This window comes from Excalfactoria chinensis, chromosome 11 (assembly GCF_039878825.1).
Source record: "Excalfactoria chinensis isolate bCotChi1 chromosome 11, bCotChi1.hap2, whole genome shotgun sequence".
NCBI classification, from domain to species: Eukaryota; Metazoa; Chordata; class Aves; order Galliformes; family Phasianidae; genus Excalfactoria; species Excalfactoria chinensis.
Genome location: NC_092835.1, coordinates 11,534,906 through 11,558,187, shown reverse-complemented (window position 1 = coordinate 11,558,187; position 23,282 = coordinate 11,534,906). Strand labels below are relative to the sequence as shown.

The 23,282-nt window shown below is 41.7% G+C and overlaps 1 protein-coding gene across 2 annotated transcripts in view; it reads left to right on the top strand.

Moving 5' to 3' along the window:
• The first annotated feature begins 8,242 nt into the window (after window positions 1-8,242).
• C11H16orf87 (chromosome 11 C16orf87 homolog) overlaps window positions 8,243-23,282 on the top strand; it is a 20,565-nt gene continuing 5,525 nt past the window's right edge. The window contains exons 1-5 of one of the 2 annotated variants that reach the window (XR_011904948.1): window positions 8,243-8,374; window positions 12,329-12,425; window positions 14,296-14,478; window positions 21,026-21,147; window positions 22,837-22,920. Coding sequence is in view for 1 of the 2 variants with exons in the window: in XM_072346087.1 (XP_072202188.1) it covers window positions 8,309-8,374; window positions 12,329-12,425; window positions 14,296-14,478; window positions 21,026-21,144 (465 nt within the window). In the remaining variant the exon portion in view is untranslated. Of the gene's footprint in view, window positions 8,375-12,328; window positions 12,426-14,295; window positions 14,479-21,025; window positions 21,573-22,836; window positions 22,921-23,282 lie in introns of those variants that run through there. The other variant, XM_072346087.1, reaches the window with a different exon arrangement.

Genomic DNA, 23,282 nt, shown 5'->3' with positions numbered 1-23,282 from the left:
TTGTCTGCCGCCGCGCACCGCGGCTGGGGATGTCGGGGGGAGCGGGAGGGGGCAGAGCCCGCGGGGGGATCGACGCAGCCCCGGCTCCTTTGGCGGACCCCGCCGCCTTTGTCTGCGGCTGTTTTCCTGCTCGGTTCTGCGAGCCGCGCAGCGCGGCCCCAGCTGAGCCGCCCCCGTCGGTGCGGAGATGCGGTGGGCGGGGGCTCGGGCCGGGGGCTGCGGGCGGGCACCTGCTGGGCGGCTGCGGCCTCCCGGGGTGAGCGGGAGCCGGCGGCGCTCCCCTCCCTCCTTCCCTTCCTTCTTCCCTCCTGCCGCCCGCTGCGGTGCTGCGCTGCTCCGGTCCTCCCTTCCCTCAGGATCCATCCGCTGCTCTCACAGTGCCTTCATTGTTTCCAGATGATGGAAATGTTTTTATCTCTCGGGTTCAGTTTTGCTCTCAGAGCGGGCGGCTGGAGAGCTGCCATCAATACGGCAGCGGCTCGTTCGGGGGGCGGGGAGGTAAATGCTCCCTTCTTGGCATCCGTCGGGAGAAGAAGGCCCGGCTCGCCCCTCCTGGGTGCCCAGAAGAGCCTCCTTGTTTGTGCTCAGAGAGTGGAAAAAGGGACCATTCACTCAGGAATATTCCTATGACCTCATGTTACCTCCCCGAGGAAGAGCCTGGCCTGCAAACCGGGATCATTTCTGACTTATTTCTGTACCTTATTTCTCTTCCTTTCTCTTTCTCCACTGACTTGGAGAATGGAGGAAAATAGCTTCCTATTTTAGGGACCTAATTAGATGGTTCAGGACTCGGGCTCTGTGCTGCATGGCTGGGTACATTCCTCTGGCAGATGAAGAAAAGGAAGCTGCTTTGGCAGTGTTTGGCTTTATTTTGTTCATGCCACTCCATCTTTACTCTTTTCCCGTCTTCACTATTTCCTCTTTCTAATGAGCTTCTGCTTGCTGTAGCGTTTAGCTCCATAACCAGTTAGCTCTAATTCTTGTTCCATTTCAAGTGCAGCACTTGAGCTCTTACTCTGTGCTACTTTAAAGAAAATTCATTTCTTTTATTCAGGGATTTAATTTGTTATAATTTCTGTTATACCTGTTGTACCAAAAGCCTTTTGTTGTCTATTGCTCAGCTCATGAAGGCTAACAAGGGTCTGACCCTCCGTGTCCTCTCTCCAGTATTCTGTACCCAAAATGACCCAAAGGAGCACTGTGTTGGGAACTCAAGTTCTAGGAAGGACATTTTGTTTATCCGCAGACTTGCTGGACACCTTAGTTTGAGTTCATCAAGGTCAAAATGCTACAAATCTAAGTCAGGTGGATTTGGAACCAGTCATTTTGTTAGGGAAGTACAGAAATCAACCTTTGCTCTTGGTGTACCCTGTTCCACCCCTCACCCGCCCCCCAGAAAGAGCTGGCAAAGCAGAAAGTTTCCAGTGCGCACTGCCACCGTATCTCTGATTGATCCCAAGGAGGACAAGGCACGGGCTGCTGCCCGGCGGCCCTGGCTCTGCCTCCAGCTGGCAGTCCAAGCAGGGCCTTGTTTGCAGATTCTGTAATGCTGCTTGTTAGCACAGCAGCATTGGGAAAAGGCTAACAGTCATACAACACGTTGCACAAGTCAAAGCATATGCTTGTAATAAAGTAGTTGAGTGAATACATGCAGACTTGAAATTCAATAGTTTGATTAATTTCCCACGTTTAGAAATGTATGCAGTGGTAAATAAATAGGATGAAAAAATGCCTTCTGTGTTCAACATAATATGAAGTGTTGTTTGTGTTACAGAAGAATGTATTTCTTTAATGATGATAAATGTATGTTATTTGAATATGGATACTTTCAAGAAGGTAATGGCACATGACGAACTTGCAGTTTTGGAATAAAAATTCATCATTAGAAGCAGGGTAGATTTAGATTAGATAGAGGGTAGATTTGGATGAGGATAGACTAAGGCCAGATATTAGGAAGAAATTCTTTACTGTGAAGCTGGTGAGACACTGAAACAAGTTGCCCAGAGCAGGTGTGGATACTCTCACCTGGAAGTGTTCAAAGCCAGGCTGGATGGGGCTGCGAGCACTCTGGTCTGGAGGGAAGTGTCCCTGCCAATAGCTGGGGTTTGGAACTAGATGATCCTAAAGGTCCCTTCCAACCCAAACCATTCTATGATTCTGTCTTCTTGCTTTTGGATGTTAACAGCAAAACTCACAGTGACTTCAGGAAAGGTGATAGAGTTGGTATGACTGCATTTGTACGTGCCACTCTGACTTACTGAGGCTTAGCATTCCTACCTACACAATGAGGAAAAGAAAGCTTAACTTGTGAGCAAAGGTACTTTGAAATGAGTTAATGAATGTTTGTAACACAGTTGTGCAATGACCTATTAAGTATGAAGTGTCTTCTTGTATTTGCTTATGGAAATCTTCCTTTCTCTCACCCCTTGCCCCTGGAGTTGAAGGGCAGATAGCATTCATAGTCACAGACTGCTGCTACACCCTGTGGAGGAGACCATGGCTTTTGCACGTTGGCCTGAGATGATTGATAGGCAGCTTATGCAGCTGGTACAAACCATATGAATGCAAGTTTCAGAAGCTAGCGAATGGAGGTGGCACATACTGCTTTCAAGTATAGTCCTTTGATCCCCAATGGCGTGTCCCACCTTTAGTTGTAAAGAAAGAAGATGTTTGGTTTTCTTGCAGACATGAGAAGCTGAGATGAATTTCACAATGCTATTGAGTGGTTGGAGATACGGAACAACAGCAAATGTTTAAATACATGGAAAGCTAGATACAGAGTTGGAGAGAAGCCTTGATAAACAGACCAACAGCTGCTGTCACATGTTTGCATGATGACAGAGCTTCAGCAAGCTGCTTATCATGAATGGGTGCATGGTTTAAACCACATGATTATAATAATGGTGTGGTAGCTGGAAGCTTGTTTTTCTTATGCTTTTTCACTTAAATAAATGCACTGGATAGAAAACTACTCTTAAAATGGCAAAGGGATTTTAACTATATTTAAGTAATAATTAATATTTGAAGGACATTTGATTTTGATGAGACATCAAGTAAACAAAAAATAGGTTGTAAAACTTATGTTTTTTAGGCAAAGAGACAAGCTGTTCTCGTGTTCTGTGTCATACAAGTATGAGAATGAGGAGGACTGCTCCTCGGCAATACTGCTGATGGTGGTAGTTCAGAATATAATGAGCATCTTCAGAGAAATTACTGCTCTGAGTGTTCTACCAACTGAACAGAAACAGTCAAGATCTGGTCCAGAACTCTGTGCACTCAGTGGAAAAAGTGCCAGTTCAGTGACTTTGTATCTTAGTGTTTACTGCCTCTCATTCTCTTGTGATAAGCAAAAATAAAGTCCAATCTCCAACCCAAAGAACAAACCCAAAAGGAAACAGAAACACTCTATATTTTTTTCTCTGTTATAACTGAAAAGGTACTCTGTGAAAATACCGGAATTCAATTTTGAATAGGATACTTTATATACAAGGCATTTAAAATAAAACTGCACGGATGATTTTATTGAAACCAAACTGTTCTGAACAACGTGTGAACTGTAATAATTTTGCACACCTGCGATGGGAAATTCATGAAACCACAACCTTGAGTCTGCTTCTGGGTTTGATTTTATTCACCTTATTGTAAAGGTCTGGATATAGGAGAGAGTCTTTAACATCAAGGGAGTATGAGCTAGAAATGTAAATGTTTCTTTTGAGTTCCAAAGGAAGCACGTTAAGAGTGTGGAGATATGATTTCTTGTGGGTTTTGTACTTGTAAAATTGGAGCTGCGTACCAAAATGCTGCAGTATGTAAGAGCCCCATATGGTAAGCATTCCAGTGAAGGAGAGAATCCTAAGGTCTCAGATAATTCAGATCGGCCAGACTGCTCTGTGACAACTGCATTGAAAAGAAACCATCAAGAACAGACACAGAACTTCATGTGTAGTTTTTCATAAAATACGTGAATGGCATGGATTTATTATTTTATCTTTTTAATTAGTGTAAGACGCATTTTAAGTGCGGCTCTGTCTTGCAGAGTACCACTGTTACTGACATAGAGGTTGAGTACCTGTGCCCTTAAAAAATATGTTTGTTGCTTTTTCTCAGTTCTGGATTAAACCCTAAAGGGATACAAAAGTACTTTTGACACAGTAGTAGTTTTTGACATTCAGAACTCAAAAATCCTGTGTTAATAGATTAGAATAACCAGAACAAAAATATAATAGAATCACAGAGCAGCACAGGTTGGAAAGGACTTTGGAAGATCATCAGGCCCAACCTTCAGCAGATGTCTGTATGATAAATCTTAAAAATCAGTGGTCTAGCAGTGAGTGCTGTCTTGTTTTTGTTCAGTAGGGAAAGAATTCTTATTTTTGTTAAAGTATTTGAACAGCTGTTGCTGACTATTTTATTTGCTCTGAAAAGAAAGGGAAGATATTGTAATAGGACTGTGTTAGTTGTCTTGTATATTCATTAACTCCTTTACTGGACGCTGTCACACACACTGCAGAGCCCCCTGCTGTTAAGAGCCATTCAAAATATTTTTCTATGTTTTGCAATGCCTGAAAGTTCTCAGTTAAGATGAGAAACAAAATCCTGAAATATTTTCCAGGTTCTCACTGCATGATTTAATCTCAATCCAGGAACAAATCTGGATGTCCTGCCTATACAGAACACAACTGTGCTTTTGGCAACAGTCACGGTTTATAGAAAATGTAAACTTGTCCTTGTGTATCTGTGGAGAAAGACCTCTGCTGGCAGCAGATTGGTGTAGGCTGAAAGCAGCACACACAGCGAGAAGGAAAACAAAACCCACCCTCCGAGAGATAATTTAAATACTGACAAGAAAAGGAACACAGCAAGTCAGCCAGTTCTGTCACTCTGCACACAGCAGAAACCATAGCACGGAGATGGATGCTCACAAGTGCAGAATATCTTCTCATACCCTGTGTTGGAGCTGGACTTGGAGCAACAAATGGCTGTGGAGTTCATAGGCATGAATTCTAAGAATGACAGAAAGAGTGGGAGAAACAAAGAGGCTACAGAGCGCTGACATGAGCTGTTAATAATGAGGCTCATGGAGGCAGGGTAGAAACAAATCAATAGGTTGTACTGTTCTAGGAAAGCATACTGCACATGATGAAAATGTTTGGCTCTTTATTCATCATACAGTAATTGTTAGTAAGGATGGAGTTGCATGACAGACAGAATCTTAAGGGGACTTTATAGGACATAAATGTGATTTACTGCTGGGAAATGACATAGCAGGAGTCGGTCACTTTTATCATAGAATCACAAGGTTGGAAAGAACTTAGATACATTCATTGTGATTTAAAATGCAGCATGTAGAGAACCACTCTGAGTATATTTGTGTGGGGAGATGATAATCAGAGTTCAGACACTAGTGTTGACCTACTTTTAATATTTAGGATTTTAAATATTCTAGACACATCTTACCATGTGTACTATGTATTATGAATGGATTTTTGTTTGCCTACAGTTCATAGCACTCACCTATTCCAGCACTGCTTTCGTTTCATAATAGTGAGCATGAAGTGAGCAGTGCACCTGAAGTCCAACTGCTCTTTGTTCCTGTGGTGTAAATCCTGCTCATAGCAAGCATCTTCCCTCTTTTACTTTATGTGAGTAGTTTAAATCCAAAACACTCAAATTATTTCATTGTCTTTAATATAAAATATAGTGCAATTGGGAGCTGTTAGATCTGTCAGCATCCAGATGTGGCATGTAGGACTTCTGGTGGAAAACAAGTAGAAAACCATTTACCAGACAGAGCCTTCTGGTGATTTGAAACTTGCAACAGCTCTACATGTAATCAATTATTTTAAGAAGAATGCAGAACAACAACAAAGATACGGTACAGTTGGTCTATTACTGGAGTATATATTTTCAGTGTCTTTTTTTCATTTACATATATTAATGAATATATAAAGATCTATTTATATATAAATGTGAAATCCAGTACAGTAAGTACAGTATGCTGTACCAATATGGATCAGAATCTAATGCATTTAGGTGGCTCATGGTGGCTTCATGGAGTCCCTTTCCAATGCAAGGTATGTTCCTCTCTAGTAGAATGCTTTGAGGTGGCTTTTCTGTCTTCAGGGCAGCTGCTAAAGAAAGGGCAAGGGAGTATGGGAAAAGTGGTAAAGTGGACTTTAAACAGTTCAGTGGTGATTTTAACCCTCCAATTTCCTTGTTTTGCATATGAAAAACAGCATAGGGCCAGAATCGTGTTGCTCTGTTTTGGCCAGGAGCTCTCTTTGCGGAGCTGCCCTATAGTTACAGAGATAAGCTGTCAACAAGAGAAGTGGGTAAATGACTGTGAGTGATTCTACTTGCACCTGGAACTGCAACCTTCCTCTTCAAACTGTTGACTGAGATATCTTTACTACTCCTTGGGTGACGGTCAGTGTGAAACAAAAATGATTTCATTTTCAAATTTAAAAAAAGATTTTTTTTCACCCTAAAACTGTTACCTGTGGGCTTTGTCATATGAGAAGGTTAACTGTACCAACATTTCCAGTGGTTAAGGTGGGAATGCACCTCTTTACGGTTATAATGTTATGTGACTTCCCTGTGTTATCTGCTGAATATTCTGATTTTCCTTAGTATAGATAGATGAAATTTGTTGTTCTCTATGCTGATTCAGAGCACATTTCAGTTTTTGCAGTCTGTGTTTATGTTACACGCAGCAATAATGTTGCTTAGAAACCTGTAATAAAAGTGTATTGCTGATGTAGAGTACGTGTGGGCTTTTATGAATCTGGAACTCCATTTTCTGGTTTCACAGAGCCTGTAATAAAACAACGTCAACAGCTGAGCTGAATAAATCAAGCAAGAGCAATGCTCCAGACAACATCATTTGGCAACTGGGAGACCATTGTCTGGTCTGTAGGGATGATCAGCAAACCATGGGAAGGTAAGAGCAATCACCAGGCCTTCAGCTATAGGGAGCTTGACTCTGTGTGTGGTTGGGAGAAGTGCTGGTCTCTGCCTGAAGGAAGAGGTGTTTTTTCATTTGACAAGCAGGGGAAAGTGACTTGGGCTGCCCTGGCCGATGAATAAATGCTCTCCATAGACTCCTGTTTACCAAGAGCTGACCAGATGCCTCAAAATAACTCAGTGATGAGGTAGTAGACAGCATTAAAACTAACCTTTAACAAGCGTTCTCTAAACTGCAGTTAGGTGAATTTCCTTCAAAGAAAAATACAGACAGAAACCTGATTAAGACCTCCGGTGTGCTTCCTCCGTGTGGAGGTGCAGCAAGCTGAGTCCAACTTGAAACAACCAAACAAGATTCTGTTACACCGGGCCCAGCGCCAGCCTCACAGATGCTCCCATTGCTGTCCTGCAAAAGCATCACAGGCCCCATGCAGCCCTTTAATATTTGCTGGCAGCTGCACTCGGGGCTATTTTAAACAGAGATCTTTAAAAAAACGATTTTCTGTTGAGGCTTCGGTGCATTTTTCTCCTGTAGACATTTTGTAGCAAAAGGAAAAATATAGTAATAAAAGAAAAGATAGCCAGACTCTTAGAGATCACTTTCCTCTTTGAGATGTACATTTACATGCTGTTGGAGAGCTCTAACTTCTTGCAGTGGAAGTCTTTCAAACTGCTATTTTTCTTTGAAAATGTGTAAGAAACACAAGAGCGCAGCTTGGTTATGTTGGGGTGTTCATCATTCCAGGCGGGAGTGACAGAAGAACCTCGCTTCTATGAGGACACACCACTAGCAAGCACGGCCAGGCGTACAGGCACGAGAGAACAGCTGAGGCGCGAGGCCACAGCGCAGCACCGAGCCCTGCTCCCGGTGGGCGGCACTGGACGTGGTGGGATCTGGACAGGGTGGGCTCTGGAGATGGTGGGCTCTGGACAGGGTGGGCTCTGGCGCCCGTTGCTCAGCTCCCGAGAAGCCGCTCCGGCCGCCACAGCCGAGCCTCCCCGCGGCCGTTAATCGTCCCTGCGCCCCCTCTCTCGCAGTACCGGCGTTGCGCCCCGTGCAGCCAATCGGGCGGCGCGGACGGCTCCTCGCGTACGAGCCCCGCCCCGGCTCCTGCCGGGTGGGCCGGGCTACAAAGGCGGCGTTGGGGCGGGGAGCGGCTCCTTTGTGGGCGTCGGGCCGGGCCGGGCCCTGCGGGGGCCGCGCTCGCTGCCGTTGGTGCGCGCTCCCTGCCGGCGCCGCGCCCCCGCCTTCCTCTCCTCCCGCCCTCCCCTCCTCCCGCCCTCCCCGGCCGCCGAGGGGCGGGGCGGCGGCGGCGCTCCGGCGGCAACAGCATCAGCAGCGAGCATGTCGTCCAGCAGGGCCAAGAAAGTGAAGATGGCCACCAAGTCGTGCCCAGAGTGCGACCAGCAGGTGAGGCGCGGCGCGCTGCGGGAGCTGTGCTGTCCCGTCCTGTCAGCTGTCCCGTGCCTTGCGCCCGGGGCCGCTTTGCCCTCAGTGCCCGTGTGCTTAGCGCTCGCCGCCGCCCGGCCGGCACAGCAGCCCTGCCGCTGGGGCTCTGGCTGGGAACGGGGCGAGCCGCGGGCAGGGCGCGGGTGTGCGGGGCTTCGGTGCCGCTTCGGTGCCCCCGTCCCCGCGCCTCAGGGTCCGGCGCGCTCAGAGCCCGTCTGGGGGCTTCCCGCTGCGCCCCGCCGCTCTTCCTGTTTTCTGTCAGCTCCTCTCGCCTGTGGTTGTCTCTCGATGTACGTGCTGTAGAATATGCGTTTGCGGCCGTAGTGCCAGGAGCTGTTAGCTAAGCTCCTTGGCTTTCAGAGAGGAGGAAAATCTACGCTGTTTACAGCAGCGTTTGTATGGAGCATGGAGTTGTTGCCTTTGCAGGCGCTGGTTGTACACGCCGTGCTCCTCTCACTGCAATAGTTAGCTTGAGCCAAAGGATTCCGTGACATGCAGTGTTGCTTAGGCGTTGGTATTGTTAAGTAACAACAAAATATATCAAAATACAATTAACATTGTAATTTATACAATGCAGCCCATCCCTGGGATGACTCGCATGCCTGGGGCTGGTCAGGAGCGCTCACTGTGCTGCTTTCTCTTGGAGAGGTTTAGAAGGATCAAAACTGGGAGCTCTGCTGTAATTCCTCCCGTGTGGTCCCAACGTGTGTGTGCAGTGTTGTTTACCTCCCACCGCAGTTGCTCTCAGCATACAAAGTGCAGTTACTGTGCTTCAACATGAGCAGCAGTTGGGCTGTTGGCATATTATATGTTTGCCTTCACGTCCACTTCCTACTGGTGATGATGTTACTCATAAAAGCAGGCCGGCTTATTACGGCTGTGCTGCACTGCTGGAACAATAGCACAGCGCTGCAGAAGGCTGCCGTGGGGCTCGGGTAGGGGAGAAGGCTTTCCCGTGTAATTATGGGAAACACATTTCTGTTGTTTGATCCCGGAACGTGACTGGTATCACATTTTTCAGTTAAATCCTAAACCAAAAAGCTCTCACACCACTTACTGAACAAACTCTGAAAAATCACTTGTTTTGACCTGCATGGGTTTTGTCGTGTTCCTACGCATCCCGGAGCAGCTGCGAGCATTACACTGCGTGGGGCACTCTTTCATGTTTTAAGCAATGCATGAACCACTGCAGCTGCTCACATGTTGAGTACGTCACTGCAGTGCTGGTTCTGAGAAGAGGAAGCTATGTGCTGAGTTCTGATATTTAGGTCGGTGAAAGAAGAAATGGAAATGAGTGAGAAGTCGAGTATGAGATAGGTGGGTTTTGTTTTGTTCATTTAGTTTAATGTGAATGATAAACTACCAGCACTAGGAAGGGCAAGTAATATTACAGGCTCTTAAAGCTGATGCTGCAACTTTGTTCTGCTCCTTAGAACTAAGCCAGATGACGTGTATGTCAGCACAGAGATGTCATTAACAGGAATTATGTGCATCTTGGCTTGACACAAGAATTGCTCATCAGGCCTTACTTTCCAGAGACAAGTGCTTTCCAAGACAACAAGGAGCTAAAACCTTGCCTCACGATGCCTGCATCTTTAAAGCTTCTCTTGAAAGCGAGGTGCTTTTCCCCAGTGGCACAGCTCAACAGCCCTCCACGCTGTAGGAAGGCCCCTTGGTGGCTGTGTCTTGGACCAGCATTTCTTGCATAAGCAAGCAAGAGCTTTGTGTGTTACAAGTGGTATACATGGAAATGCTTAGACAGCAACTGATATTACAGTATAATACTAAATATTTCTTAGGCTTTTAAACTTTTTTTTTTTTTTTTTCCCCTGACATTTAGATGATCTGTAATGGCCATTTAGTGTCATTGTTTTTTATTGTGTTGCTTTTTCTGTTACGGAGTTTTCATTGTATTTTCACAGCCCCAGTAAACTAGGGAGCCTGAGATCCTTGAGGTCGTTCGTGGGAAATAATTAACCTTCATTTACCTTTGAGTGATCTTTCTTGTATGAGAAACTCAATTTGTTTTGGTTAGGAAAACATTGAACAGACTCAAATAGCATTTGCAGGACTGTGCTGCCTCAATGATTGCTGTAGGATGGTTTGTGTAGTAGGTAATTTTCAGAGGATAATTGAGAGCCTTGGGTGAATAAGCCCCAAATATTGGGCCTATCTAAGTGCCAAACCTATAACAATATTGCCCTGTTAAGGGCTGTGAGTTAATAATAAAAAAACACATCACTGTGTTTCCTTCAGTTTCCATTGCTTGTTCTCTGCCAGTGGCGGGGTTTTGATTTACTTATAGTTATGGCAGAGCCCAGGGAGGTAATTATTGGAGTGATCCAGGTGTTCAAAAGTGAGTATATAATGTAAACAAACCTGAACAATGCAAATGAAGTGTCTGCTGGATAATGTTTCTGATACTCTCATCTTGAGATGTGAACAGTGAGTTAAGAGTCCGCGTAAGTCTGCTAACTTTGATTTTAGGGTTAAGTAAACCTTGATTACAATTGTTTTTAATGTCAGGGTTCCCATTAAAGGGAATAACCATGCCGGCAGTTACCTGGGCTGCATCAGGTCACTCAGTACTCTGTTCCAGAGGTGATGTAAAGAAGTTGTGCTGCAGGAGGCAAAATAGCTTATTTATTTCGAGTAGCAAGTTCCTCTTTAAAATTCGTGTACTGCTTTCACATTTGTGTTTCAGCCAGTTGAATACTGGAAACCTTCTTATGCAGGTCTGGTAAAATTCAGCAGGCAGCCGTCAGTCTGCACTCCTTGCTGTTGCAGTGAATGCTGGCAAACTTGTAGAGACCTGTCTTAACTTGGGAAGTTATCTCCTGCTTCTTTTCCACACTCTCCTGCTTCAACATGATTTGGTTTTAATGGTATTTAAGTCTATTCCAAGTCTTTGTTTATGGTTGCTTTGTGTTTTCAGTCTTATACCTTATCAAAGTTAGATGGGGTATTCTGTATTATTTTAAAACATCTTGAAAGATTTTGGCTCTAGGTGAAGATGACAAGATTTGTCATTTATCAGCATCGCTCTCTTAAATTGCTCAGAGTAAATTTTGGTCATATTTCTTGTAAGCACAGCATTTCCAAATTCTCACACCTTGGTTTGAATTGCCTGTGGCAATGTGTTGCTCTGGGCTGGTTGAGGGAAGCTCTGTAGCATCTCAGGCTCTGTCTGCAGCCGGCTTTGGGCGAGCTGTGGCAGGTTATGTGTGTTTTGGGTTCTTCTGAAGCTCCCTGGCCTTGTCTGCAGCCCTGTTGTGGTGTGGCACAAACGCATGTGTTTCACGTCAGGCTCTGTTGTGCCTTTCATTCTAAGCTGCTCCACTGGATGAAGGGGTTGGTTTTGATTGTTTCTGAGTGTTAATTTGTTCTAAATATATTGATGGTTGTAACTTATGCTTTGTGTCCCCCGTTTCCTCCCCCACCCCCACCTCCCCTTTGTTTTGTTTTGTTTGTTTAATAAGTCAGGGAAGGAATACTGACAGTGGCTTACTGCTATGGCTGGGGATATCTGTGAGCTCCAAAAAGAAAACACGTTTTTATGCTAATTCACCCCTGGTTTGATGCCTCCCACTTTCCTTTACCCCATCCTGCCAGCATGGGGAAAAGGGCTCACGTACGAAGCGCAGCAGCGTTGTGTTCTGTGCTTGGTTTCTGCATGGCAACTGCATGATGGGAAGGCTTCGTGGGTGATTAACAGCAGAAACTGGTTTTACTACTATTAAATATAGCTGTGTGATGGTTCAGGCTGTAGTTTTTCAATAAATGGTAGATATGAAGAGGTAGCTCTGTGGGGATGGAATGTAAGATACTGTTGTGTTTTGTTTGTTTGTTTTTCATCAGATAGGAATTCAGCCATAATTCAAAATGTTCTGAAATACTTTTCTTTTGCTTTCCCAGGTTCCTGTTGCATGTAAATCGTGTCCCTGTGGCTACATATTTATTAGTCGAAAACTCTTGCATGCTAAACGTGGGGAGAGGTTGCCACCCATTACAGGTAATACATAGAAAGATCTGGGAATAGGCGATAATAGCTCTTCTGCTTTATTTCTTGGAAGCAAAGAACAATGTTTTATGCCTCTGTGTAAACTGGCTGCTGTCAGTTCACTTTCCTTTGAATTTGTGCCTAGCAGTTTTAATGTAGTAGTTTTTCTTCAGATATAATGGGGAAAATCTGGCGGTTTTGGTCTTACATCCTTTGTACTTGTGGTGTTGGCATTTATTCTGTGTACGCTATAGCTGCTCGCATTAGTCACTGTGCACAACAATCCCTTACGGAAAGCTTTCTGTTAATGTTTTGAAGATAAACGTCCACATACGTCAAAGGGATCAGATTTCAGAGTACATGCTGATTGAAGCTGGGTTTTCTGAAAGTAAATTTGCTTTTTCTTTATGTTATACTGAATTTTGCTTACTCATGAGCACTAGAATGGTACTCTGCATAAACTTGGTGACATGTCTAATTTAAAACCAGGTGCATCTTGCTTCTTTTTTCATGGTTAAATAAAGTCCATTTTGTGTCCAGTTCACATTTCTTTTATTGTTGAAGTGCATGCTGAAAAATTGGCTAAGTATGTGTTCTGTCATAATTGGCATTCTCCTTGTGCCCAGTTTGTATCACTTCCTCAAGCTGTGGTAGGAATTGGTGAGAACAAGCCCCTGCTGAGGAATTTTGCTTTTAATATCTACGTATGCTTTTATTCTAAATTATTCAAGAGGTCTACAAGACTGAACCTAAGAAGTCAATATTTTTGTATTGGTATTCTGAAGGGTCCTTGTAGTTTAACATCTAGTAGAAATTATAGGATGATATGCTAGATTATGGTATGGAACAGGTAAAGCAATCTGTGCTATTGTCTGGAAGGGCTGATCAATTTTCTCTCCCACTCTCCAGTTGTTTTAAATAGAAGTTACCAAATTAAGTTGATGGCCATAGTCTGATAGAGCAAAGCTCCTGCATGATTCAGCTTTGTAGGTGTGGAATACAGCATTTGGATTAATATCAGTGACAGGTTAACATGCTGCCCAGTATTTAGCCTGTCTATTTAAATGAGATGACAGAATCAGAAGGAAACTGATACCCCAGTAAGAGATATGTATATCTATATTGTGCTTGTAAGTGGAACTGTAACTTCTGTTTTTACAGTGTAGAATGGAATGCAGTGTAGAATGGAGCTGCAACCTTGCAAATGTTAAACCAGTTTACATTGAATATCCTGTGGTGGTTGCATACTGTTTTCACTACTGAAGGTCATTAATCTGTACTTAACTTTTAAGTGAAACTCATGTAAATGCTCTTTGATGTGTAGGAAGGTGATACACCTGTTCAGCAGCAAGTGAAATGAGACTTGGTCTTAGGCTGGGTTTGGTGGGAGAAGTGTGCTATGTAATGACATTTAATGATAGCATCGGTATCTCGGTTTGTCTGAGCAGTGGGAATAATTTCAATATTTGTATCAGAAGAAGTACTTTAGTTCAACTATATGATAAACCATACACTTTTAATTTTTTCTTTAATAATGAAAATGAATATAGTATCTTGATGGCTGTGTTCTGGAGAGTTTTTTTACCCACGTCTTGTTGTGGGAAGTATTGGTGTACTTGTGAATGTCATAGGTTGCCAAGTGTTATTTATATTTGAATGAATTAAAGGCTCAGTCCCTCTAATCAGGAAGTGTTATTTTGTATCTGGAACCTTAATTTCTCCATGGATGTCATGAATATGTAATTGTCCTGTAAATATATTGACCTATAACTGTTATGAGAAATAAAGTAAAAAAAAAAGTTGGGTGGGTGGATGCTGAGAGTAAGTTATGAACAAAGATGAGAACAACCACAGATCACATCATCTCTATTCATTTGCACAGAAAACAAGAGTGAGGCCAAAAGGAGACGGACAGAGAGAGTTAAGCGAGAGAAGATAAATTCTGCAGTAAATAAAGACTTAGAAAACCGAAAGAGATCGAGGTCTAACAGCCATTCAGATCATAGCAGACGAGGAAGAGGAAGACCTAAGAGTGCCTCAGCCAAAAAGCACGAGGAAGAAAGAGGTATGAGAACTGGAGAAATATTCTTTGGGTTCTCTGCTTTAAGATGTTTTTGTTTTTTTTTTTTACTGTTATTAATAATAAACTTCTACACCATTCTTTAGAGGAACTAGACTAGATCAGTCAATACCACATATAATATGGGGAAGGGATTGTTACGCATACATAGTGAGATTTGCTTTTATGCTATTTTGGCGTTTGATTGGAAGGAATTCCTAATAATTAAATCAGTATTTTTAGTCGCCATATCCAGTTTCATCATGTAGACTGAAAGCCCTGAAGCAGTAATGCTTAGTGGTTTTTTTATGATCCACTATTCTAGATTGCAGGAACAAACAAGATGGTGGCTGTTGTCAGAGTGATTTGTATGACAACCTTGCTTAAAAAAAAGTTATTGAAACCCCTTAGGGAGCCTGAAGCAAAAAGGACATGTTGAGTCATTGAATGACCTGAACATTTATCCCGTGTTTCTACATAATATTATTGCACAGGAAAGAATGCCTCCTTACTGGTTAAGGTGCCTGCTGTTTTTAATCTTTATACAAGAGACTTCTACATACACTGGAGTAATTCTGGAGTCCTTCAAGCATGTGGCTATCACTTAAGACTTCCATGTCTGAAAAACCTGGTGGTGTTACATCTGCTACCGTTGTTGCTTGTGTCTTATTGATGACTGCACCTTCACACAATGTGGAGTTTCCCTGTTTATTGTTGATCTGAGCTCAGCTTTGTCTACATGCACCTGTAGGATCATTTTTAGACACTTCTGAGAGTCTTAATTCATTCACAGCTTTGGTTTAAAACTTCTACAAGCTTTTTGGGTTGCCTTATGAGAGTAAGTTCTTTTTGTATCCCATGAAAAAATGGAAAGCAATCTAAGCAATCAAAAGAGGAAGTCCATTCTCTGTGCAATGTTTTGTAGTGTCTTAAAGAATTTGAAGGCATGAGGAATATCTAGAAAACTAGGCCAAGTATTTTTGACTTCTTGCTGCGTACTGTGGAGTGTGTGAGAATATGCCAGTGCTCTGAGATGGAAAATGAAATATAGATGTAGTGAGGTCTTTACTTAAGAATGCAGATGCGTGTGTGTGTGGGTTTTTTGTTGTTATTGGCACATGTCACTTGAGAAGATTGCCTTCATCTACTTATTCTTTAAAGGAACTGTGACTACTGGTACTGTTTCTTCTTTGACCTCTTCTGCAGAGCTAGTGCAGAGCTCAAGCCTGTGCCTCTTTGAATTACATTAGCTCATCCCTAGTACAATGCACTTAATTGGTTAGCAATAAGTGGGCAAATGATATTTCTTACTTCTGGTTAATGTACAAATTAAGCAAAAAGTCAGTAATTGGATGCAGTGTCTATAAAAATGAATTTGGCAGAGCACTCATCATAAGATAAGGGATTTCTCTAAAACAAGTGAACACCAGCATTTCCAACTTTGTGGTTTATTAAATTGGCTGAACTGTTATGTGGGAAGTAATTAGTGGGAATTTAAAAAATATTCTTGATTTGCTGATCTTGCAGCTTGAGTGTTTTTTACATGAAAACATACTAAGCAACTATAATGCCTCTGCTCCAATTTTTGTGTGCCTTGCTCAGCTAGTCGTTGTATCAGTGTGTTGCACTGTGTGTTTGACATCAAGTTGGATAGGACTTTGGGCAGCGTTACCTTGTGAAAGATGACCCATGGCAAGAGGGATTGGACAGATAATCTTTGAGAGTCCCCTTCAGCCCAAAGCTTTCTTTGATTCTTTGGAAGTTAGCTCTGGATTACAAGACACTAGCTTTGAATTAGATGTTAAATACTTATTTTTCTTTGTTGCTTATGTATTGATTGGATATTTTGGGTACAGCTTGACTTACTGCTTGTAAGTTCCTAGGTATTTACTTAGGCTTCTGTGTTACCTAATGCTTTCAGATGGACAGAGAACACCTAAATTAGAATAGCAAGCTGATAATTTGTCTGTCTCAAGACCACCGAGCTGTGAAAATTTCCTTCCTGAGGACATCTGTAGATTTGCTTCTGTGATTGCTTAATGCTCTTTTCATATGTCGTGTGCTTTTCTCCTGTTATGTCTGTGCTTTCAGCCAGTTCTTTTGTATCCTTTCCTGACTGGTTCATATTAGAGCTTTGGAATTTTAGCACCAATTAAGAAGAAGGGGAATGTAAAAGGGCTTTTTAAAATAATCTCTTTTGGTTTTTAGTCAAAATGCTGCAATATATTTTGAAAATAAAAACACTTCATGATAATCTGATATTGATTTTGCTACTGTTGTGTCATAATTTGGTTTTGCTATGGGGGCTGCAGTACATAGCTGGGCTGGTTCGCAGGCTGTCTTCTTATGTCGATAACAACTTTGTTGTTTACCAGGTGTGAGTCTTATGAAGATATTTGTTTCAGTACCCTGATACTGTTTCAGCTGAAGTAGTAAAATTACTTGAACAAATTTTTCCCTTCTCAGCACTTGTTACTCTATTATTAGTGCATTTGTTTACTCAGTGAGCACAGTTTAAGTAGTGCTGTCTTGGATAAAAAGAATTCTTAGAATCCAAGCACTTTGGATTTTGAATCCATGCAAAATTTATGAGGGAGCAGAGTCCATGTTTGATTTATACATAGGGAACAATTTAAAGGTCTGTGGGTCCAGAATGTTGCATAAGATCTGGGAGTGAGTGAGACATAGTCTAGAGGAACTTGAGTATTTTTACCTAAGGATCCTCTTTGTTGTATGGCAAAGGACTTGATATTTTTAATGTATTACATAAATGGTATTGTGATTTTGTAAGACTGTCTTTTGCTAATAATAGAGAAGTGAGTCAAAACTACTTTCAGATAGGAATGTGAAGTGGAAAGTTTTAATGCTGTCTGTAGAAACCATGGTATCCTATGAATAGCCTACAATGAAATGTCAGCCAGATGCAAGTTCTTCACTAGTAGCTGATGAAAAATGAAATGGTCTTGATGCATAAAGCACAAGACCCATGCTAATCCCCAGTACTATTTGATATAAAGATTGCAATGGATTCTTCAAAGTGGAAGCTTCTCGGGACTGGCTCTTACTTCCAGAAGGAGCAGGAAGGAAGGAAAATCCTGGGAAATCTGCTTGGCTAAGTAGTCTGAAATCTATGAACATTAAATGGGGCGAGGGGAGTGTTTTTAATTTTTCTGTGTACTGACATTCTGGGTTTGTTGGGATGAGGAAGTCTGGGGAAAAAAAAAAAGATAAGGGGAGGTCCTTAGATTAGGAAAAGGGAAAGGTTAATATGAAATGAGTAGTGTGTGCACAGTGGCTGTACTGAGAACAACTCCCTGCATTGTTAATATAAGGAGGAGGTGGAACAGCCCAGACTGCGTATGTGTGTAGAAATTAGTTTCTTAAATTGCTGGGTAGGATTTCTGGTGAAACTCCTTAGCTTCTTTATCAAACTCAGTACGCTAGAGAATATGGCCTTTTATAGCTGGGGAACCAACAGGAATCACATTGCAAATATTAAACGTGCTTTGATTTCTGTTATGTTACTAAGGCAGATTTTATGTTTTAGATTTAAGTGCTGATGCATCTTAATGTGTCCAGGCTGCTCCTTTCTCTGCAGGGGAAGTGTGAGCTTGTGTACAACTGTGAATTGTCTAGAAATCTTTCAGTAGAAGGTTCTGCTGCTGTGTGCATCTAAATCAGTATTAAACCAGAACACAATGGTAAAGGATTTTTTTTACTTTCTCCTGATTAGTTGTTGTAACGTACATGCTTGACTTCTCAGGGAAAGCAGTCTGTTGGAATGGTGTTCTTAGTTATAATGGACACTCAAATGTGAAGCCAAATGTAAAAGCATAACGAATGTGGGCCTAATGGAATAATAACTATGTGAGTAGGTGGACATAAAACCATCTAGGTTGGAAAAGACCTTCAAGATGATCGAGTCTAACTGTCAGCCTGGTCTACCATGCCTCTAAGTGTCATGAGGACATAGGAGATCTTTGTTTCACATTGTGCTTTTATGTATGGAGTTACTCTATCCTCCAATTTGTGGAGAAGTCATGGTCTATTCTTGTGAAGATTTTTCCAGCTGGGCATGGGAGAGCTTCCAGTCTTTCATCTCTGCTTTCCTCTGACTACCTAGATGCTTTGCCTACAGATTTTACTGGATCAGAGATGAACAACTATTAGCTTGTTGATTAGGCCACCATTATTTTCCAGCTTTTATTTTATTTTATTTTATTTTATTTTATTTTATTTTATTTTATTTTATTTTATTTTATTTTATTTTATTTTATTTTATTTTATTTTATTTTATTTTATTTTATTTTATTTTATTTTATTTTATTTTATTTTATTTTATTTTATTTTATTTCTTGTATCCCTCACTGGTTTAGGCATGTAGGTGTAGCAGTATGCTAGAGTGTATGTGTGTGTGTATGTTAATGAGATGGGGGATCAGGTGAACATTTATTGTGATTGTAAATTAGTCTGTGGAACGTGGAGTAGAAATAGAACTTCAAAGCTAAAAACCATAAGCAAAGATCAGGTTTGCAACCACTCAGGGAATCTAAATATCCACAAGACTGTGGGTCCTGCTCAGATATGTTCCCAGAATCCTGAAGGAATTGGCTGACATAGTTACTGAGCCATGCTCAATGATGTTTGAAAAGTCATGGTGGTCAGGTGAGGTCCCTGGTTACTGGGCAAAAGGCAGTGTCACATCCAATTTTAAGAAGGGTAGAAAGGATGACCCAGGGAGCTGCTGACCTGTCAGCTTAACCACAGTGCTAGGGAAGATCATGGAGCATATCCTCCTGGAAGCTATGCTAAGGCACGTGGAAGGAAAGGAGGTGATATGGGATGATCAGCATGACTTGATCAAGGGCAGGTACTGTCTGACCAAGCTTCCTGCTTTTATGATGGCGTAACTGCATCAGCAGACAAGGAAGGAACTAATGATGTCATCTGTCTGGACTTCAGTAAGGCCTTTGGCACAGTCCCCCATAAGATCCTTCTCTCTAAATTGGTAAGAGATGGATTGGATGGGTGGACTGTTTGATGGATGAGGAACTGATTGTGAGATCATACCAGAGAGTGGTAGTCAGTAGTTCAATGTCTGAATGGAAATCAATGACAAGTGCTGTCCCTTAGGAGTCATTATGTGGACTAGTGATCTTTAACATCTTCATCAATGACATCAACAGTGGGATTGAGTTCACCCTCAGCAAGTTTGCAAATGACACCAACCCATGTGGTCAAGTTGATGTGCCTAAGGGACGGGATGCTATCCAGAGTGACCTAGACCTCCCCTGTGAGGACAGGCTGAGAACTGGTGCTGTTCAGCCTCAAGAAGAGAAGGCTCTGGGGGGGGATCTGATAGCAGCCTTTCATTGCCTGAAGGGGAGCTATAAGAAAGAAGGAGACAGACTCTAGCAGGGTCTCCTGTGAGAGGACAAAAGGAAATGGTAGTAAGTAAGGAAGATTTTTATATTCAGGTTGGTGAGGTGCTGGCACAGGTTGCCCAAAGAGGTGGTGGATGCCTCATCCTTGGAGACACCAAGGTCAGGCTGGATGGGGCTCTGAGTGACCTGTCAGAGCTGTAGGAATAGGTGACCTCTAAAGGTCCTTTTCAACTCAAATGGTTCTATGATTCTGTAAAAACAATCTTTAGAACTGTATTTTGTGTGTATTGCTCTTTCTGTATCTTCAAGGTTGTTCTTAGGCTGACAACTTTTTTTTTTAATTGTTTTCTTGCCTTCTCTTAGTTGTCAGACACCTATGGCTAGCTAAACTGATGAACGTGATCTAGAGTAAGTGGTATTTATGAATACAGGGCTCTGAGTTTTGTCATATCCTACGGAGTAAGTTAGTTAAGCAAGCTCACTCACTCACTGTTGTGTGTCTGCAGCCCTGAAACAAGGCAGTGTTTTCAGAGGAAGCTGAGGGGCTTTGCCTTGCTTACTCGGGTTTTAGTGTTGTTTTGCATTGGGGATAAGATTGAAAGTTTCTAGTGCAGAAAGTTCAGGAATGATTGTGGTAACAAATTGGGATCCTAACTTGTGCTATGTATCTGCTTTTTGGACTTGGGCACTGTAATTCATGTCTTTGTTATTTAGATGTAAAATGAAGGTACTGATGTTGTAGTTAATGAGGATATTGTGAAACATTAATGTTTTTTTGGGACTGGGGCTGTTTTTGTAAAAGCAAAACAAACACAACAAAACAACCCAACCAACAAAATCACCACCAGGAAACCAAACCCCAGAAAACCTGGAGGAACACTTGAGTTCAGTTTTGTGCCAGGAATCAATATAATGTTAATGACTCATTCTTCCTTAGTGATTAAAGAACAGAAATTCAGTCATGCTTTTGGGTGACTAATACTGTGAGTCTTCTAGCACCTTTGTGCGAGGCCCTCCTTCCTTATTTCTCTCAGTCCCTCTCTGAGTAGGAGTTGTCTGACTTCTCTGTAATTCCTGTGCACGTTGTAATATTGTAAGTTACATAGTAGTTAATTTAACTTTAGATAATGGAAAAAGCTTCTAATAGTGACTTTTTTTTTCTTCTACAGAGAAACAAGAAAAAGAAGTTGACATGTATGCTAACCTTTCAGATGAAAAGGCCTTCGTATTTTCAGTGGCCTTGGCGGAAATAAACAGAAAAATTATCAATCAAAGACTTATTCTGTAACTTGTAAGCACAATCTGATGCATTTATATACGGAATGGCTAGCATATTTCCAAGGTGTCATGGACTCTCGGGAAGCGTGTTGTCTGCGCCAATAAGGACCATAGTATTTCCTGTTAAAATTCTGCTGCTGTTTTTGGAAATCACATTCTGTCTCTGCAAGTGAGAAAGGAAGTGTTCTCAAGATTGTACTATGGAAATCAGAAAGCAGAAGTGTTTTATGCCTTGAAGACAAATATTAGACAAATGCTCAGAGAGACTGCACCCATGCTAGAGCACTTCTTTTAGATTTGCTGCCAGAAATGCAATATTTTAAATATTTTCAGAAAGTAATGATTTTCCTTTAAAATCATATATTTCAGATTTTTGGCTGTATTGCAGTTTACATATGTACAGTTCACTTAACTTTTTAATAAATGGATATTCCAATATTTTATTGAGCTGGAAATTAAGTACATTTGTGATACTTCAAGTGTTCTGGTTTTAATCCTCTTAGAAATCTGGTATTCCTTGTAGGGGTGGCATTAGCTTTGTCTGGTTATTTTTGTGTGTGTTTTTTTTGAAAAGATATGATATAATTCAGTAGGAAAAAAACTGAAGCAATTTCATTTTAAGTGATTATTCTGCTTGACAACTTAGTATTGTTGATGAATTGTCTCTAAAATAGGGTTCCCTTTCACAGAGAGTTGTTTTTCAAAAATCATATGCGGTTTTTGGGGTCAGGCTCCTGGGGTTTGAAAGGCAAGTACTTGTTTTGTAACTACGTGTGCTAGGTGTCTGCCTTGTCTGGTGGTAAGTACTTAGGCCCTATTCTTAATTGGCCCATTATTCAGTGGAAAGAGAGAGAAAGTCAATATTTGTGATGTAGATTGGCATCTAGCAACTGCTCACTGATATTCCCAAGACATGAGGATGTGCTGGTTAAATTTTGTTCTCAACAGCTTTTATTGTCTTTTTTATTTATTTTTTAAATGTAGCTCGTTGCAGTATTGTCTTTAGACAGTTCATGTTAATTAACAAAGCAAAAGTGAGTGTGAAAAGATGAGCTGTTCTGGTAGAAATAAGTTTGGGAACGATATTCAACAATAGCCATTGTGTTAAAATGGTATAATGCAATTTGAGCCCAAATTCTGACATGTATTTTTTTTTTTTTTTTCTAAAAAGTAAAACAACCAACAAAAAAACTTCAAACTGTAGCACACTGAAGAGAGGAGACGTGGGAAGCAGTTGCATGTGTAGGATCTGACATACTTGCTTTTTATCACTCTTCTAAGAAGAGGAGTGCACTTAAATGTCTCAGTTTTTTAGTCTTACTCATAGTTTTCGGTATCACTGTTTTAACAGAATTTCTGCCACAGAGCTGATCTTTGGTTGGTAGCAGAGGATTTCATTAATAAAGCTAGGCTATTGAACTCACTGCTTACTAGATGTTGCTTAAAGGAAGGAGCTGTGCTTTGAGTTACTTGAGCCACAAGGGATGATTTATTTGCAAACCTCTTGCAAGCAGAAGCAGGAAGCATGGAAAGTGGTTTTTAATCCTTAAGTTGTAATTGGGGTCCTTTTTAACGGTGGTGGGATGGGATGGATGTGGAAAAGCACTTAAACCATTAATCTGCATTTATCTTTGTTCCAGTAAATGAGAATTTGTGAATGCAAGACCAACTTCCCTTCATCATGTAAATTTCTGCTTTCCAGGGCTGTAGCCTGTCACAGATAAAAGTAGCAAGAACAGATGAGTAACTCTTAAGGATATAATGCATCATAACCGCTGTCTGCATGGTAAGTTAAAGTCAGAATGACAAAAGGGAAGTTCTCATTTTGCAAACTTAAGATATAGTTTGTGTTGCTTCTGTTGCCAGACTGAGATTTACTATGTTAAGAAGAGATAAAGGGAAATACTTCTGTCCAACTATCTGGTGCTCTCATCTGCTTTCCTACAGGTGCCTCTTTCTTTTTACTCCTGTATATGGGGTGAATGTTCTTGTAATACAGGTTCTCTTCATCAGAGGAATGCAGCTGATGTTACATACCATGTTAAGATTTCTACACTTAGACTGGTGCCTTCACTTTATTGCTAAGTACTGAAAAATACATTAATACCTCTCAAATGTGCAAGGCCCTTTTTCCTCTTCATTGGTGGA